At 43.5% G+C, this 17751-nt stretch overlaps 1 protein-coding gene across 2 annotated transcripts in view; it reads left to right on the top strand.

The window, feature by feature from the left end:
• The first annotated feature begins 955 nt into the window (after nt 1–955).
• LOC122654713 (protein RRC1-like) overlaps nt 956–17751 on the top strand; it is a 34399-nt gene continuing 17603 nt past the window's right edge. Inside the window, exons 1-4 of one of the 2 annotated variants that reach the window (XM_043848926.1) lie at nt 956–1054; nt 1484–1580; nt 1675–1810; nt 1990–2035. In XM_043848926.1, the coding sequence (XP_043704861.1) occupies nt 1506–1580; nt 1675–1810; nt 1990–2035 (257 nt within the window). In that variant the 5' untranslated portion in view covers nt 956–1054; nt 1484–1505. Of the gene's footprint in view, nt 1055–1483; nt 1581–1674; nt 1811–1989; nt 2036–17751 lie in introns of those variants that run through there. The other variant, XM_043848927.1, reaches the window with a different exon arrangement.

The following is a 17751-nucleotide window of genomic DNA, read 5'->3' as shown; positions in this document are numbered from 1 at the left end:
TATCCTATCGATATTCGGATGGATTCGAATAATTTCCGGATAATGATTTTTTGAATACAGGTTCTCCTAAATGGATATGAATACAAATCGAATATGATTTTTCGACTATCCGTTGACATAGTTACCATTTTTATGATGAAGGTTAGGGTTGAAACTTAAGAGTTCAGTTATTACCCTTTCTTCTACTCTTCTTAGTCTTTTATTCTCTTACGTTTTTTACTTTTGATTTTTTAATAGATATGCAATTCCATGTAACACATTGCATAAAATAATATATATAAACCAATAACAAATCTAGAAAAAGAATCACGTTATCTTAACTTATAAATTTATAAAAATAAGATAACAAAATCCAATAAGGTAACTTAAAATGATAGACAAACACAAAGTTATATTTCACATATTTTATTACCGTTGGACTGCTAAACGAATCGGATAATAATCGATCGGATAGGGGGATTATCATATTCGTATCCGATTAATTTTGGACGGATACGAATTCTTCTAAACGAATACGAACGCGGATCGAATACAGATTTACGAATATCCATTTACATCCCTAGACTCACTGACACCCTGTTAGTAGGGGTGTAAATGAATAACCGAAATTCATTTCCGTATTTGTGGTCATATCCGTTTAGCACTACTCGAATTCATCTGAAAGCTAAATGGATGCGGATACAAATAGGCTATAGCTATCCGAAATGCTATATTTTGCATGTAAATTGATAAAATATTCAATCTGTATCCGTGTCTGTATCTGTTTAGCACTATCCGAATCCAAATGCTAATCGGATGCGGATCCGAGCCGAATCCGGTCCGTTTACATCCCTACAGTGCTGTTACGGTCTTACTTCGATTTCACTTTACCTGCTTTAGCCAGTGTTCACAGTTTTGTCGAGTCTTTTCGGAACTTCAGCTATACGGAACCCACACCCCCTTCTGGTCATTGCGAAACGTTCTTCTGCCCGGTTATTGAGACTCCAGAAGCTCCAGAATCAAAGCTTCTACCTCAGCAATCTTCGGTGCTGCTTTGCCAATTCTGCAAGTACCAGTACGTTTTAGCATCGGTTTTATTTACGCTTGTTCGAATTTTCTTTTCTTCTTATTTTTTTTTCTCCATTTATGTTCACAAACTTGTTATTGTGACATAAAAATTTTTCTTTCCTTTTGAATTAATCTGGTTGTAACTAGTTTCTGTTATTTTATTTAAAATTTCTTATTATTTTAAGCGTTTATGGATTTGGGTTGGAATCTTGGAACCCTACTTCGTTGCGAAAGAATTGATCGGAGAGAGTGAATCCTTAAATGGGTTTTCTTCGTTGGAGTTGATTGTATCTTCAATAGCTTATTTTAAGTTAATATTCTATGTCGAGGAGTGTCTGTCCTTTCCAAAAACCCTAATTGTCGGGTTTTCTTTTGTGTATTTCAACTATGGGATGCACTTCATGAATTGGGTTGTGTTTTCTTGTAAGTCTATTAGGTTTGCAGCACGTAATGAGAGGATGAATTCGTTCTCGGTTACACGCAAGAAGACTCCTTTTCAGAAGCACAGAGAAGAGGAAGAGGCGAAGAAAAAGGCATGTTTTTTTCTTCCTCAATACCCACTTTTAGTAATTCGTTTATGCTTACCCACCGAGACTGAGTTGCCTCTCTTGTTCATTGGTTTTGCAGAGAGCGGAGGATGAAACCGCCCGATTGTATGCTGAATTCGTGGAGTCCTTTCAAGGTGATAATGCACCGGGGTCAAAGACATTTGTCAGAGGAGGAACAATAAATCCCAATGAGAAACATAAGACTGAATCTCAAGGTCAGTGTTTGTTTCCAAGGAGCATTGTACTTGCTAGCAAATTTTTTTTTTCCCGTTGATTTCAGTATTATATTTTACTCTACTTTCATTTTGTTTCGGTTTGTGGATATATGAGTGCTTTTCTATTGTGAGGGCACATTAATAAACGTATGGGCCTTTTATTCATTCGACGATGGCAGGTGGGAATTCCAAAGATGGGGTATCTGTTCCAAAGAAGGGAAGTAGGTAAATGAAAGTACCTGATTCTTAGAAGGCCGAGTCTTGGTGTAAGCCATGTTCTGTGTTAGAAATGCTACAGTGCACATTTTGTAAAACATCCTCTTTTCGTGTAGGACTGATGGAGTTATATATTTCATATGAAGCTTTACTCTTTAGGGTTATTTATAGAAAAAATTGGATCTGTTCTATGAAATAAATCCTTGGAGGCATGGCATGAAATTAAGTTTTACTTCCAATTTTGAGCTGTTATTTAAGTCGTAATTAGTTGCTGACCTATAATTCAGAGCACATAGGCTATGTGCTTCTTCTAGATGTGTCTTAATTTCTTTATTTGTGGTTTTTTTTTAATTCTCTGTATACTTTGAGCCACTTAATTTCTTCTAGAGTAAGAGATATTTAGTATTATTTTTTTCTGTAGAAGAATTCATTTGCTTCTATTTCTTTATGACGAGGCATAAATTGTGGCTTCCTTCATGATTACTGTGCTTGAATGATCATGCCAATGTTGCAATATCTATTTATGTTTTGGGATTGCTGGTGGAAAGTGAAGTCTTCTATAATTTTTTGGTTTCTGTTAATTTCATATTTCTACAAATTAAGTTTTTTTGACCCAAAATATCACCCCACCCAAAAAAAAAAAAAAAAAAAATTATTTGAATTGATCCTTCATGGTTGTGTGTGTGTGTGTGGGTGTCGGTGTATGCATTGTGTGTTGAGTCATGAGCTGTTTATTGCCAAGGAATAAAAGTTTATTTTTTATTTTTAAAATAATGATAAGTGAAGGAAATATGAAGGATGGAACCCAACAAGTCCAAGATGTACAGGCATAAGATACAAAATGAATGTACGCAAGAAAGTTCTTTCAGTTGCTCATTTGTCATTTAAAATGTTCTTAAACTACTTGCACTGTGAAGCAATAGATTTGGAAGATTTTAATCTATTTTATCCATTCTCACCATTTTAGATTTAGTTTTGGACCTTTTACCTGATATGAATTAGTGGCTGATATGAAGGATTCGATAAAAGTATAGCCGTCCTTTTTGCTAATGGAAATTGATGGCCTGTGGGACTCATGGTACTAAATCTCGTTTCGTTTCGGTATTTCGGTCTGACCGAAATTTTCGAGATACCGAGTCGAAATTTCGTCGAAATATGGTATTTTTCTATGGGTGTAAAATGCCAAAATGACCGAGATTTCCGAAATTTTCGAAACGAGATTACCGAAATTACCGAGATTTCCGAAATTTCCGAAACGAGATGACCGAAATTTCCGAAATATTCGAAATATTGCACGTGACTTTTTCAATATCTTGCGATATATCGTGAGTCCACGATATTTCGTCGATATCTCACGAGATATCGGCGAAATATGGTATTTTTCCATTTCGGATTGGTATCGTATCTCAGACAGCTCGAGATATACGAAATTTGGCGAAATATCGCCGAAATTTCGCGAGATTTTGAACTATGGTGGGACTGTGCTACAGGCCTTTAAAGCTTGGAAGCTTATGAAAATGGGAAATATGTTATGTTTCTTCTTCTATGGATGCATGTTTAAACTACGGGTTGATGGTTCTCTACGGTAGATGGCATTATATACCCATCATAGTTGATGACATGTTGTTTATATTACAGTTTTTGATATTATTACTTCCACACTATCTTTAGTTGATGAATTATATTTTTATCTATCTTTTGGTGGCTTTCTTGCTCAAGCATCTTTTTATACAAATCTTCTGGCTTATCTAGTAAAAGACAATGCCAATTGCATCTCTGAATTTTAGCAGTTCTTCGAAGGATAGGAAACCAAGTCGTCACTTGTATTCATTATGTATCATTTGCTCTGGTGTTCTTATCAACCGTTAAGTGGTAAAGATCTGGATAGACAATTTCTAGCAGACTGAGGGCACCAAATTTTATCCTGAAACTTTGTTTTGTTGCCTAGACCTGCCTATATTCTAATGCTGCGGAGTTCTATTATGATATTTTTCCTTTAACCATGTTAATGGTCACTGTAAACCTCCACTCGATGCTCCTCACCAGAATGCAAGATGAAAGTCACTCTTCCAATGCTCAAAATACCAATCTCTTTGAGTTTACATACGCTCATGCAATTTTGCTTCCATGAGATAAAGGTTATTTTTTCATTTTAGCCAAGCCACAGGATGCAAGAACCCTGTTGAATTTCTTCAATCCTTTTCAAGATCAATCTTTTTGATATGTAAAGGCCAATAGGAAATAGGTGGGTTGACTTGCTGGTGATGCTTCGATGAGTGTGACTGGTTTCCTTTACCCTCTGAAAAGGCTTTTCCAATTAGCGGACTTCATTTTAGCAATTTAGCCTCTTTGTGACAGGTTCCTTAACCAATATTACCTTGTGCGATTGAAGGAATATATGGGTTGGGTGAGGGGTTGGGATAGTAGATGATTAAGGTGCATAATGATTTATAAGCTAGATTATTTTTAAAGCGGAGAATGGTCTGAGGGATGATTAACAGGGATGGGATACATGCAGAGATTAAAATTATTGAACAGAATAAAACATCAAATGAAAATTGGTTCAAATTTGATTAACCGATCAATGTGTATGAGATGTAATTTTGCAGGTGAACATAGATAATATGTAGAACTCAAACATGGAATTAATAGTTGTAACTGACCTGGTGATTTGGACTTTCTGAGGCAGAATAAGTAGTCAGATGAAAATAGGTGCAAAATTGGATAAATTGATCAAAGTGTATGAGATGTAAGTTTGTAGGTTAACACAATAATATGTAGAATATCAAAGATGGAATTTGCAGTTGTAACTGACCTAGTCAATTGGACTTTATAAGGGATGGATTCAAATATTTGATTTGAAGACTAGTAGTTCTGAGAGTAGAAGAAGAGGAAATAGAAGAGAAGAAAATTAAAACTAGGAACTCACCTCTAGTTATTGGAGAGAACCTACTATTGTAGGCTATGATCATAATGCCAACAATAAAGTGAAAAAACACAGTTTGCTTGGGGAAAGAGAATACTCCCATATTGTTATTCAATTGAGAAGGCCATTAGTACATCATCCAGAATCCTATAGGTCAATCTATTCTAATTGTTACTCTTTAAAACATCCTTAAAGGTGGGGTGGGGAGAACTAATTTCTCTCTTTTGGCAACAAATTAATGTGAACCAATCTCTTAAGTAGAGCTGAATATTGACCCCGACAAACTTCTTTCTTTTAGTTATAAACACAAACTTATTATTGAACTTAACTTACAACTAAGAAAAATAAGCCAAGGGCAGTCACATGGTTGGATCTAACTGAAAAAAGTTTCCCACATCTTGCTTTGGCTAATTAAGCCCCCCCAATTTGACTGACTAATCTGACCTCTTTTGTCGGACTTGGTTAAAACCAGTTTTAGACAAAAATATGGTTTCTGAAATTGAAATCTGGACAAGAATGTGATGCAGTTGCACATGCATGGCTGGACCAACAGGAACCCAGTCTAGAAATCCAGACTAAATGGACCAAAGACAAATTCTGAAATCCAACTTTGGACTAGAATGTGATGCAGTTAAACATGCAATGGCTGGACAGACAGGAACCCAGTCTGGAAACACTAAAAAGAACCAGGTCTTTGGTCCATTAGGGTTTGTTAGGGGTTACTTTTGTTAATTTCATTTTATTATTATTTTATTCCTGTAGGGTGCCATAAGAGCCTGGTTTGATTGGTGATTCTTCTTCCTACCCGGTTACTTCTCTTACTCCAGATCATTCTTCTTCTTATCAGGTCTGTTCACTTCCTTAGTCCTTTTACCCCCCCCCCCCCCCCCAAAAAAAAAAAAATAAAAAATTCTCTGCCACATCCTTTTGCGAAATCAAGCACAGTGTTCTGTTCTGGGTGGTACTTGCAGCCCCCAAGTATATCGGACCGATCTCCATCTATCCTACTCCTTTAACCTTGACATTTTGTGTGAAGGTTATACTCCTAATGGTGACTTAGTCTGTACAGTTTGAGCCCATAGAGTCTTCCTTAGCAGAGAAACAAATCATCATTTGGGACTATTTCTGAAACTACCACCAGACATAGTTTCAGCCATTAAAATATTATTATTTTGTTGTTATTGTGGGTGCTTGTTGAATCAATTCAACAGTTCTAAAGGTTGTGAATCTCTGCCTTCAATCTTGTTTGAATTGGATACCTGTTGAGAGAGATATCTCATCTGAAACCAGTTCATGTCCTCTGCTGGTTTGTGTTTAATGCAAGGAAGAAGAAGGGATCATGTTATGAAATTTACAACTAAGAACAAAATGTTTAATTTACACATCAGCCCTTCTATCCTGGGTCCTCTTATATTTCACTCCTTATTCTGAAATTAAAATTTTCAGATTCATCCTTTCTTCAAAATTTTAATTACCGTTGCGTCCCTCACTCTGTTTCTTGCCCAAAGAGGTCCTAAACTGTTTCAGAAAATTTTGAAATTGCCACTGCTTCTTCATATTTTGGTTCTAATCACTTCGGTGGCCCCATAGTGACCTAATTAGGGTATTTTGGAACCCGGGATTGCATTAGAATAACTTGGCCACTTGGGTTGGGTCTGGGTCTGACATGGACAACACGGATGAAATCTTAGTTGGGCATGGATGCATGTCCTTGTCTGAAATCTTTGTTCAGGTTGAATGAATGACTACAGAGTGGCATCTTGTCCAATCTGGACCTGGATTTGTCTGACTTTTTGCTACCCCTACCCCCTCCCCTTTTTTGGATCTACTTCACCCACACCTTGGATCACTTTTACATCTTAGCGGTCTAGAATTGTAGGTATTAAAGGGTTGTGGCTGCTGTTACCAATTTGGAAAAAAGAGAAATATGTTCCCTACAATGGAAAATTAAGGAGGCTCTTTTCAACAAGGATGTCGGATATATCTAATTCCTCTTTGAGCAGTATTGTTATGGAGAAATATCAAAGTTTTCTCAAGTTTCTTGAATCAGGTCTATTGTAATGACATGCTGTCAATCTGTGGATCTGCGGCTTCAGTGTAATACTTTGCAAGAGAATTGAAGAATTTGGTTTGATCCATAAAAGGTCTTGAAAATTGAACTTGGGAACTTTGAACTTTGAACTTTTGAAGGAGAGCATAGTTTCCTGCTCAAATTGAAATCCCTGATTTTCATTGAAGGTGGGAGCACCAATGAAATTATTACTGTGTTATTTTGGAAACACATTGCATGCCAACCTAGGCTGCTGAAAAGCCAATGGTGGAGGTATGGAGCTTCATTTGGCTAACTATCTAGGTTATGAAGAAAACCAATGGTTTCGGAGCCTGTTGATTCCGTTGCTTGTACTTTTCTTTTATTCATTGAGATTTGGTTGGTGTTCAGTGTACCGAACTGTAATGAAAAAAATGCATTGGATTGATGCCCGGGTTTTGAGAAGGAAAGACGCTTTCATAGGCGAAAGGCCATGGGGAGATTACTGTCTGTGATCTTCAATTCGATGCCCTGTCTGGCAAGTGCTGACTTGGATTAGGAGTGTTATTTTATTTTTACATAGGTCCCCAAACAGGAATTACTGGTTGCCCGTGAGTGCGGCAACTCTCCATCTTTGCTTCGTTGTCAATATCTTTTCAGAGGGTTCCAATATCTGCAACTGATGGTCCTGTTTTCTTTTTTTTTGGATGAATAATAAATTTCATTACCAAAGGGAAGAGAGGGGGGGGGGGGGGAAGGAAACTGCGCGAACCAATTACAAAGACCTGCCAAACGGCAAGGGCTAGCAAAATAAAAGGCAATAGCCCAAAAAGGAACTACGCACTAAGCAAATCAAAATAGAGGGAAACAAAAGCCAATTTGAAGGCAACCTCGACAAAACCTCTGACTCTAACCCGGATCCACAGCCACACGGCAAAAATCATGATTTTTGATAGCCAAACTCAGGGGTAAAATCTTCACCGCGCCAGGGAGGGAGTAGGCAATGTCGGGGCGAATCTTATGGAAAGGAGGGGAATTGGGGTTACGGCGGCGAAAAACTCGCAAAGGCGGAGGAGCAATAGGCTGGGGCACGAAGGAGGGAGCCTCAAAAGAAGGGTTAGAACAAAGAGACGAAAAGCAAGGAGCAACAGGACCATTGGGCCTAGCAGGCCCAACAGGCCCAGAGGGAGCAATGAGAGAGGAAGGGGAGATGGGCCGGGGAAAGGAATTAGAGGAGAGAGAAGAAGGGGTCACTGAGGGGCCGACCAAAAGGGGACTCCGTGAGGGTGTCAGAAAGGATTTTTTCTGGCTTTTGAGAAAGTCTGAAATCCCTAAACTAAAGGTGGAAGGCTTGAGGGCTGGAAAGGCCAGCGCGACAGAGGAAGATAGAGACTCGTCGACAGAGGAAAGAGACGATGCCAAAGTCACAGAAGAAGAAAGGGACTCGACGACAGGGGCAGGAACAGCAGAGGAGGAGTCAGGCAGAGATTCTAAGGGAAGAAATTGGTTTGGACTAGCAGTCCTAAGGCCGCCTGAGACCTTCGAACAAGAGGGAGGAGCTATGGAGAGGTCACGAGGCGAAGGGGAGGCAGAGCCACGGCGACGAGCTGTTTTACGAGTTCGACGCCGGCAATGACCCTGAGAGGGAGAGGGAGAAGGGGCATCACCACTACCAAGGGGGGAGGCGGTGGGAGGAGGGAGCAAGGAGGGTAAAATAGGAGCGGATATGGCAGGAGTGAAAAAAGGAGGAGGGGGCAGAGAGAACGAGAGGCTCAAGACGGGGATGGGGGGTTCCAGAGGATGTTGGAAGGGAAGACGAAGTAGACTGGGGGAAGCAATTACCCTAGTGGTGACCGAAAACACGACAAGAAGCACAGTGGGGAGGAGACCAGTCATAGCTTACGGGTTGCTGGAAAGAATGACCTTCAGTATCAGAGACAGTGATGTGGGAAGGATGGGGGGCATTAGCGGCAACTTCCACACAAATTATGGCAAAGGCCAACCTATCTTTTTTCTTGGTTCTTCCATCAGAGAAGAGAGGCTTCCCGAGAACAGAGCCCACAATACTGAGACTATCCTCACGCCAAAATGAAGAGGAAGCCTTGGCAGAGAAACCCAAAGGGGGATAGATCTGAGATCAAGTTTGTTGAGCTGCAGGTGTCGATCCCATTGTCTGAGAAGAATTGGTTTTCTACCAACATTCCATGGACCACCTTAAAAAACGCGAGCTTTGTCGAGGCCATCAGAAAATTTGAAGATGAAGATGCCATTTCCAAGCATGAAAGTCTTGACTGAACCCAGGAGCTTCTATTGATTGGAAAGGGACATTTTGACAACCGGAAAAGGGGGGGTGGCTACCCAAAAAATGCCCCTACAAAGCAGGTTTCCCATTTGCGAGCTGCATTTACAAGAAGGGTAGGATCGTATTGAGCAACCTTGGAGGTGCCGTTAATGGAGGGTGGAACAAAGTGAAGGCGAAGGTCATCTCCTGTAGGAGACTCTGAGTTGTCGAACAGGGAGGACCAAGACAGGCTAGGGACGGGGTGACCACCGGAGGGAGGGGGCGGGAAGGTCCTTAGATGGCTGCGGCGCCAACCCAGGGAGATCGGACATGGGAGCTTAGGTCATTGGGCCAGAGGGAGGAGCTTAGGTCATCGGGCCAGATGGTCCACTGCTGACTTTCCTTTGATTAAAATGATCCGGATTAGTTGTGTTTGAACAATGATCTCGTACTTCTTTTGGTATTGGGCATGGTTTTATTTTCAGCATCCTTGTCGTGCTCAATCTGTTCTCTTTGCTATCAGTATAATTTCTCTTGGTCATGAACTTTTTTGGGGGTCAAATCAGAGAAAATGTTACTAATAAGGATTTGATGATTATATTTGAATTAAGAGTAATCCCATCAGTAAATTGTGAAGAAGACAAACAATTTCAGAATGAATAGAAAAAGGGGAAAAAGGTCTCTGGTGTACACTTACCTCGAAGTGTTTCTACCATGCCCCGTCTTTTCTGCAATGTGTACTGATGATTTGGATTAGTGGGAATTTAGTGGGTCTCTTTCAATTTTGGTTCCCTTTATCAACTATGTGGCTCCTCCATGTTTGGGGTCTTACTCCTTGATTTTCCAAAGTCCCAGCTCTTCAAGTATTTCCATACAGAAGTTGGACTTTATGAACATATTTTTGAAGCACCATAATGACACAAGAAGGGGTCAGTTTGGTCTGAAATTTGCCCACAGCCAGATGATGACATGGACGATGGTTGTCATGGCGCCAAGTGAGCCACTGCGGTGACTAGCTGCCATAAAGCCTAGGTGATGTGCTGATGAGGCCAAATTGCCCAAGATGATTGTCATATGTTCCATAGCAGGCCATTTTGCCGAGGTATTTTCCATATTATTAAGTTAAAATATATGTATAATGTAGGTTTATAACTTATAAAGGCCAAAGTGGTGAAGATAAGTGACGCAGATCAATGGAAGGATCTGCTGGTGGGTTTTCAGATCACAGGTTTGAGAGGAGAGAGGAAAGAGACTGGATCGCATAAGGGGGGAGAGTAGAAATAAAGCCACAAATCATGGGGAAGGGAGAGAGAAAATAGAGGCACCAACCTCCACAAATATAACTAAACCTTAATTCATTCATAATCAAATTGTGGGGGCTGCTAAGCCTTATATATATATATATATATATATATATTTATAAGAACCAAACTACCTTATCTAAGAAAGAAAAAAAATTTAAGAAAAGATAAATAGGGAGACTCCCATGTGTGGACAGAAATAGGAGTAAACCTGATCAGGCCAAAAACTTAAATAAAGGACTAGACATATCGATTGGACACCTTGACATTATTTAAACAAAAGAAATAAAGACATTAAACTAACCCACGACCTGTACTGACCCAACAACTTGATTAAATAAGGACTCTATTAGTATCCCTTATCTGCTGCAGTTAAGCTTCCTGAAAATCAGGACACCACTAACCGCAAGCCTTGAAAAAGTCTTCGATTGGGCCCACTAGATAACCCCATATGAAATCTATGGTTTGGGTCTCCAAACTAGGTCACATGACCATGAGTGTTGATTTTAAGAAAGGGGTGATGCAGATAAGTCACCTAAAGGGCTTATTTTATTGAAAATAAGCTTTGGGTTGGGTTATGTAGGTGTTGAGCCTTTGATCCCATGGGTTTACTTTGTAATTGGCCAATTTAATGAGCCTAAAATGTGGGTAGAAAGTAGGCAAACGGTATTTAGTTCTTTAGTTTAGTTAGAGTCATGTTTTGAGTTTGTTTCTTTCACATTTTAGTTTCCTAGTCAGTTTATGTTACCTTATTAGTTAAGGATTGGGTTAGCCCCTTCCTTTTTAGTGATTTGAGTCTGTTTTTGAGTCTTCTATATGAGTTTGTAAGGGGCTACAACCTTGTACACGAATTTTATTAATGGGATTTTGGCTTGAGCCTTTTCTTTTATTCTGTGAGACTCAGATGGCTGTGAGCTGCGGTGCTTTGTGGTGGGACCGTGGATGCTTAGTCATATCTTCTTCTTCTACCTGTTTGTATTCTGTTTTTTTGTTTATTTCAGCCTGGTTTGATTTGTTTTTTTTTTGGTAAATGAGTATATTACCGAGCCCCAAAAGGGGGAAAGGAAAGGGGAACCAATGAACAAGAAGGAAAGAAAAGAAAGAGAGAAGGGAAAGAGAGAATAAAGGGGGGGGGGGGAGGCGGCCAGCCAGCCTACGCAGAGGAGGGGGTCCGCAGAAGGGCAGTATCAAGGCCCCAAAAAATCAAAATGTGTCTATTCCTGAAGTTATCTTTACAATGTCGCTGCCGGATACAACTAAGCTTGGAAGAAACATCGGAGGAGATGGCTTTCCAAATCGTATTGAAAGATCTAGATTTGGAAGTCCATCTCCTAATATTCCTCTCCAACCAGATATGGTGAACTGCAGCACTGAGAACAAGCTTCCCAATAGTGTCACAAATAGAGTTCCCTGGGAAATTCTTGAGCAACCAAAGCCATTCACGGTCGAAACTTCTAACTCTTCTGGTCCGCGGCCAGATAGAAGACATGGCCTTGTTCCAGATGGTGGAGGTGAAGGGGCAGTTAAAGAAGAGGTGAGTGATGTCTTCTCGGCCAATCCAGCAAAGGTTACAAGAGGGGGAAGTCGATGGTACAGTGGATGAGGAAGGCTTGGGTGGCGGCAGCATTTCGAGGGTTCTCCAAACAAAGGAGGTCAAAGGGCGGGAATGTGGCCCTTGAACCGACTAGGTTGTGCCAGGGAACAGGAGGGCTAGGGTCCCTAGAGAGATCCCAAGCGAAGAAGAGGTGAAGATGCCTTTGGAAGAGGGAAGCCAGTTGACTCGGTCCGCAAGAAGGGTAGAGTTTGGCTGGAGGGGGGAAGAGTTGCCCAGATCTGAGTGATGATGGTTGTGTTAAGGTTAGGAGGGGGAGACCAGCGGCCTTCAGAAATGAGGGCGGAGACCTTTGAATCCTTGGGGCGGCCAGAGGAATAGATGGCTCTAGGACCAAGCAGATTGCAGAGGATCCCAAGAGGGTGCCAAGGGTCAAGCCAGAGGGAAGTGGATGAGCCATCCGCAATGGAGCAAGAGATTCCCTGGAGGGCAAGGGGGCGGAGGGAGAGGATCTTCCTCCAGATCCAAGAGGAGTCAGACAGGGTTTTAACCGTCCAAATGGAGTCAGACTTGAGGAGGTAGGATCGGACCCAGGTGACCCAGATAAAGTCGTGGTGGGAGGCGATTTTCCACAGAAGCTTGAGAATGCCTGCCGTGTTAGAGACACGGATGCGGCGAATTCCCAAACCACCCTCCGATTTAGGGAGACAGATGGACTCCCAGCTGGTAGGGTGAAGAAATCTGGTAGTTTCTTTTCCTTTCCAGAGGAAGGCACAGAAGATGCGATCAATGGCCCTGGTGGTGGAGTTAGGGATGTTGAAAATACCGGTCCAGTAGATGTAAGATGCTTGGAGGACCGATCGAATACATTCGAGTCTTCCTGCATAGGAGAGGAGCTTACCTTTCCAGAGCTGAAGGCGCTTGCGAATGTTATCGAGCATAGGAGTGTAGTGGTGGCTAGAAAGCCTGGCAGTGATCAGGGGAAGGCCTAGGTGGGTGACCGGAAGGGAGCCAATAGTGAAGCCAGTGAGCTGGCGAAGAGCCTCTTTGGAGGAATCCGGGATACCAGAGAGGAAGATTTTGGACTTGAGGAGGTTGACACGAAGACTGGAGAGAGACTCAAAGAGATGGAGAGAGTCCATGATGGCTTTAAGAGAGTGGTGGAAATAGGCAGAGTTCGAATCTCCCAGTTCTCGCCACTTAGAACGGGATTTTTGACGCAAGAAGCTCTCCTCGATTAGGGAGAGGGAAGAGAGCTCTTCGGAGAGATGCTTTTCATCAGCGGCAAAGACCGGGTTGAGAGGATCCGACTGGAGCTTGAATTGGACCGATGAAAGATCCGACCGATAGGAAGAAAGCCTGGATGGGATATTGCCGAAGGTGGAGAGATTCCAATGGCGGAGGACCACTTTGGTGTTGCGGAGCTTTCTAGCAAGGGCAATCAGGGGCTGCGAAGGGGCTGAGACCGGGATGCGCCAAGCTTTCACAATAGTATCGTGAAAGAGAGGGTGAGAAGTCCACATGTCAAAGAATTTGAAAGGCTTGGGGCCAAAAGAGGAGTAAGGCTGGATATGGATGAGACAGGGGCAATGGTCAGAGAGGCCCTGAAGAAGAAAGGAGGCGTGGGAGAGGGGAAAGGAGGAGAGCCAAGATTCATTGGCAAGGAACCGGTCAAGTTTACAGGCGATGCGGTCCGGACCGACACGACGGTTGTGCCAAGCGAGGGGGGAGCCTGACCAATGGAGGTCGTCTAAATCAAGATCCTCAATGCAATCATTGAAGGGATCCACCGCCGAGAGATCAATGGGTCTGCTGCCTACTTTCTCAAGCTGGGAACGGACCACATTAAAGTCTCCGCCGATACCCTAGGGGAGGGAGTCCATACTGGCCTTGAGGAGGGAGAGATCGGTCCAAAGGGGAAGACGGTCAATGGCCTGGTTACAAGCGCAGACCACTGAGATATAGAAAGGGGAGGGAGAGTTGTGAAAAGAGAGACGGAGATGGACAAATTGGGAAGAGGAGTGGGAGAGGGAGATACTGAGCCTGGCGGGATCCCAGAGAATCCAGATCCTGTCAGAAGGAGAGTGGTTATAATTGGACAGAAAGGACCAAGAAGGAGCAACGGAGGCAGCGATGTGGGACGCATTGTCCTGAAGGACACGGGTCTCAAGGAGAGCACAGAAGGAGGAGTTGGAGGATTTAATGAAGGAACGAATCTCAAGATGCTTGGCCAAGGAATTAAGGCCACGGACATTCCAAATAAAACCAGAAGACATGGAGACTAGAGGGAAGGGGGGGCCACCGAAATCCTAGGAGGAGTGCTCCTAAAACGCCTACGGGCGAAGGCAACAGCAGGGCTGGCTACAAGGGGTCTACGAGAGGGGACGGGTAGAGCCACCCCAGGAAGGAAGGGGTGGAACCAAACCGAACGGGCTAACTGGGAAGGGGAAGGGGGGGGGGGGTGGGGTCAAAGGGGGTTCCACAGAAGGGATGGGGGGCACAGAGGTGGATCGGGAGAGGATTTGGGGGGCACAGAGCTGGTCAAAGGAGTTGGAATTGAGGTTGAGTGAGGTGTTGGGCTCGGTGGTGGGCTTAGGATTGGGGTAGGATAATTGATAGAGGTGGGCTGGGGGTTGGTAGATGGGAAGGTTATAATTAAAGAAGGAGATGGGTTGGGTATTGGGTTTCGGGTGGGCCTGGTTAGTGGACTGAGGGTAAGAGGGGGAGAGAGGTGGTGAATTGGGCTGAGAAGTTGGGCCAAGCACGGTGGTGGGCTGAAGCTCACAGGGACGAGAAAGGTGAAGGGGGGGTCGGTGATGTATTGGGGGCAAAAGGGGGGTGGGTAAAAGCGGGGGTAGTAAAGTAAAAGAGTTAGGGGGTGGGAGTATAAGCGTAAAAGAACTTGGGGATGGGGGAATAAAACAAGACAAAGAAGAGGGGGGGTTTCAAACCGTGGCAGAGCTTTCGAGGAGCTATCGCGCAAATGGCAAGGAGCGAAACCCAGGTCATTCTCAGAGACAATATCAGGTCTGCAGGTGACTATTTCTGGTAAGGAGGAGATCGCGAGGTTAGGCGTATCTTCCAACCGAGGTTGGTGAGATACCAGCAGCGACAAGTCGAGGGCTTCAACAGCTTTTTCAAACTTCTTGCAGCTAATCCCAGCGCCAGAAGCAGCGCCAATGTTAGGGGCAGTGATCGAGGGCTCCGTAAGAGGTGAAGCTTTGTCATGGTTTAGTCGACGGTTTTTGTTCCGGCGGCGGCAACGGGAAGGAGATCTTCCACGGTGAAGCGAGTCGATCGAAGCAGGGGCCGATGGTCTAGGCTAGTTCTCCAAGACTGTGGGGACAATAGATTCCATCGGAGGAGGTGCTGAGGGCGACGATGGAACCATCGGAGAAGCCAGCAATGCCAGGGGTCCAGACGATTCCATCGGAATAATTTCTGGAGTCGACGATGGAATCGAAGAGGGCGACAGAGAGTTGCGGGAGCTTGCTGGTTCCATCGGAGCAGAGGTTGAAGTCGACGATGGAACCAAGTGAGAGACCGGCGGCGCTGAAGATTCCGGCAAGCCTACGGGGGCAGTGGGTACAAAATAGTCATCAGGAACTGTGGAAGCAGCATAGCCTCCAGGTACTGAGATTGCAGTTTTGCCGGAGCAATTGATGGAGGAGTGGCCAAAGACTTTGCACAGGATGCAGTGGGGGGGGAGCCAATCGTACTTGACAGGTTGTTCGAAAGAGAACCCATCTTCTTCCACTATAGTGACGGAGGAAGGGGGTGGGTTGTCGGCGGAGAAATCAATGCACCGCCTAGCATAAGACAGCCTATCCAAGCGACGGGTGCGAGCATCTGAGTACAGGGGGTAACCCAAGACAGAACCGATTCTGCTAAGGCCTTCGGAGCTGCAATATTGTAGAGGAAGACCAGGGAGGGCAACCCATAAGGGAATAGAGCTGAGGTCGACCTTGTGGAGTTAAATGTAAGGGTTCCACTGACGAAGGAAAATTGGCTTGGAACCAACAAGCTAGGGGGCACCATCCAGGGTTCGCGTTTTGGCCTCGTCGGAGAAGAATTTAAAAATGAAGACACCATTTTCAAGGAGGAAGGTGTCAAGAATGCCATGAGCTTTCCACTGTTTGGTTAAGGAGGCCTTGACGATGTTGAATGAAGGACGAGAGCCCAGGAAATGTCCAACAGGGCAGGACTGCCATCTAGAAATTTCAGGGGACAGAATATTGGATGGACAGAGGGTAAAGGAGGAACCATCAGCAGAGGAGGCAGGCTGATCGAAATGCAGTGAGAGACCAGAGGTTGAAGAGGATGAAGGTTGAGAGACAAGAGAGGCCCAGGATTGCGGTCCTGGAGGGGGGTTGGAGCCAGGAGTGTGAGACGAGATGGTGGGGTGAATGGGGGTGGAGGTTGGGGGAATGGAGGAGATGGTGGGGTGAATGGGGGAGGAGATGGTGGTACCGGGGGGGGGGGGCAGAGAGTGGGGGTGGCGGTTGGAGAGGGGGTGGTGGTGGAGGTTGGGGAGTAGTTTTCCGACCGGGGGGGGGGGGGGGGGAAGGGTTGGAGGTCATCGCATCAAGTCATTTTGTTAAGCAAAGTTTTCATGGTTTGATTTGTTAATTAAATCTGATTTAGTAACCTGTTCAGCCCCAACTTTTGGGACATCAAAGAGCATCTCCTAGGTGACCTTCAGCCTTAGTTTGGTGGGCATCAGATCAATATCTTGGCTGCTATCTGAAATCACCCAAAACCCGCAAATTTTTTTTTTCAAAAATTGCTTTTAATTTATCTTTTGGATCGTCGTGAAACCTTAGGGCTTTGATTTGATTTACTGAGATTGAGGTCTGATCCAAATTTCAGATCAATCTGTTGGTTGGGTTGAATTTAATTTCAGTTTTCCATCTCTTCATTGAAGCATTCTCATCTTTTGAGGGGGTATTATCCGTCCTATTAAGTATTAACTATTGTTTCCTAGAATTTGGTGTTATTCTGAGTAGTTTGAGTTTTCAGGTTGCTATCTGAGTGGGGTTTTGACTTGGGATCCTATTTGGGAGGGTTTTAGAGTTGTTCCAACCTACCCCCATCAAGGGGTGGTCACTTGTTACTGTTCACGGGTTAATCTTGACATGAATAGTGAACTGGTTCAATAATAAACCAGATCAAAATGAAAAGGTTCAGATTTGGACCAACCCAACCCAATATTCCCCTATTATTTGAAAACATTCGCACTAGAGTTTTGTAGAGGGGGAGAATCTTGAGCATACAATTAACAACTTTTCTCCTTGACCCAATGAAATAAATGAGAAGACCATGATCCAACGGTACAAAATCAATAACACGAAAATCGTTATTGACGTCGCAACTTGGAAATACAAAATCAACTGGTTCACTCAAAGGATCAATCGGTTTATGTTCTCCCATGGGTGGCTCTTCGACAATAACTGGAGTCACTTTGTCTTCCATTGTCGGTGGGTTGTCTTCCGGTTCTTCTTCCACCTTTGAGATCAGCTTGTTGAAGGAAACATCCAATCATTCGAACATGGGTAGCGGTCGACTTCGTTGTATTTGCTCAAATTGCCGACACTCATTAGGATGTTCACTAACTATTCACAAGCGTTCTTGATTCG

Source organism: Telopea speciosissima, chromosome 3 (genome assembly GCF_018873765.1).
Source record: "Telopea speciosissima isolate NSW1024214 ecotype Mountain lineage chromosome 3, Tspe_v1, whole genome shotgun sequence".
Lineage (NCBI taxonomy): Eukaryota > Viridiplantae > Streptophyta > Magnoliopsida > Proteales > Proteaceae > Telopea > Telopea speciosissima.
This window is presented reverse-complemented; position numbering and strand designations above follow the sequence as displayed.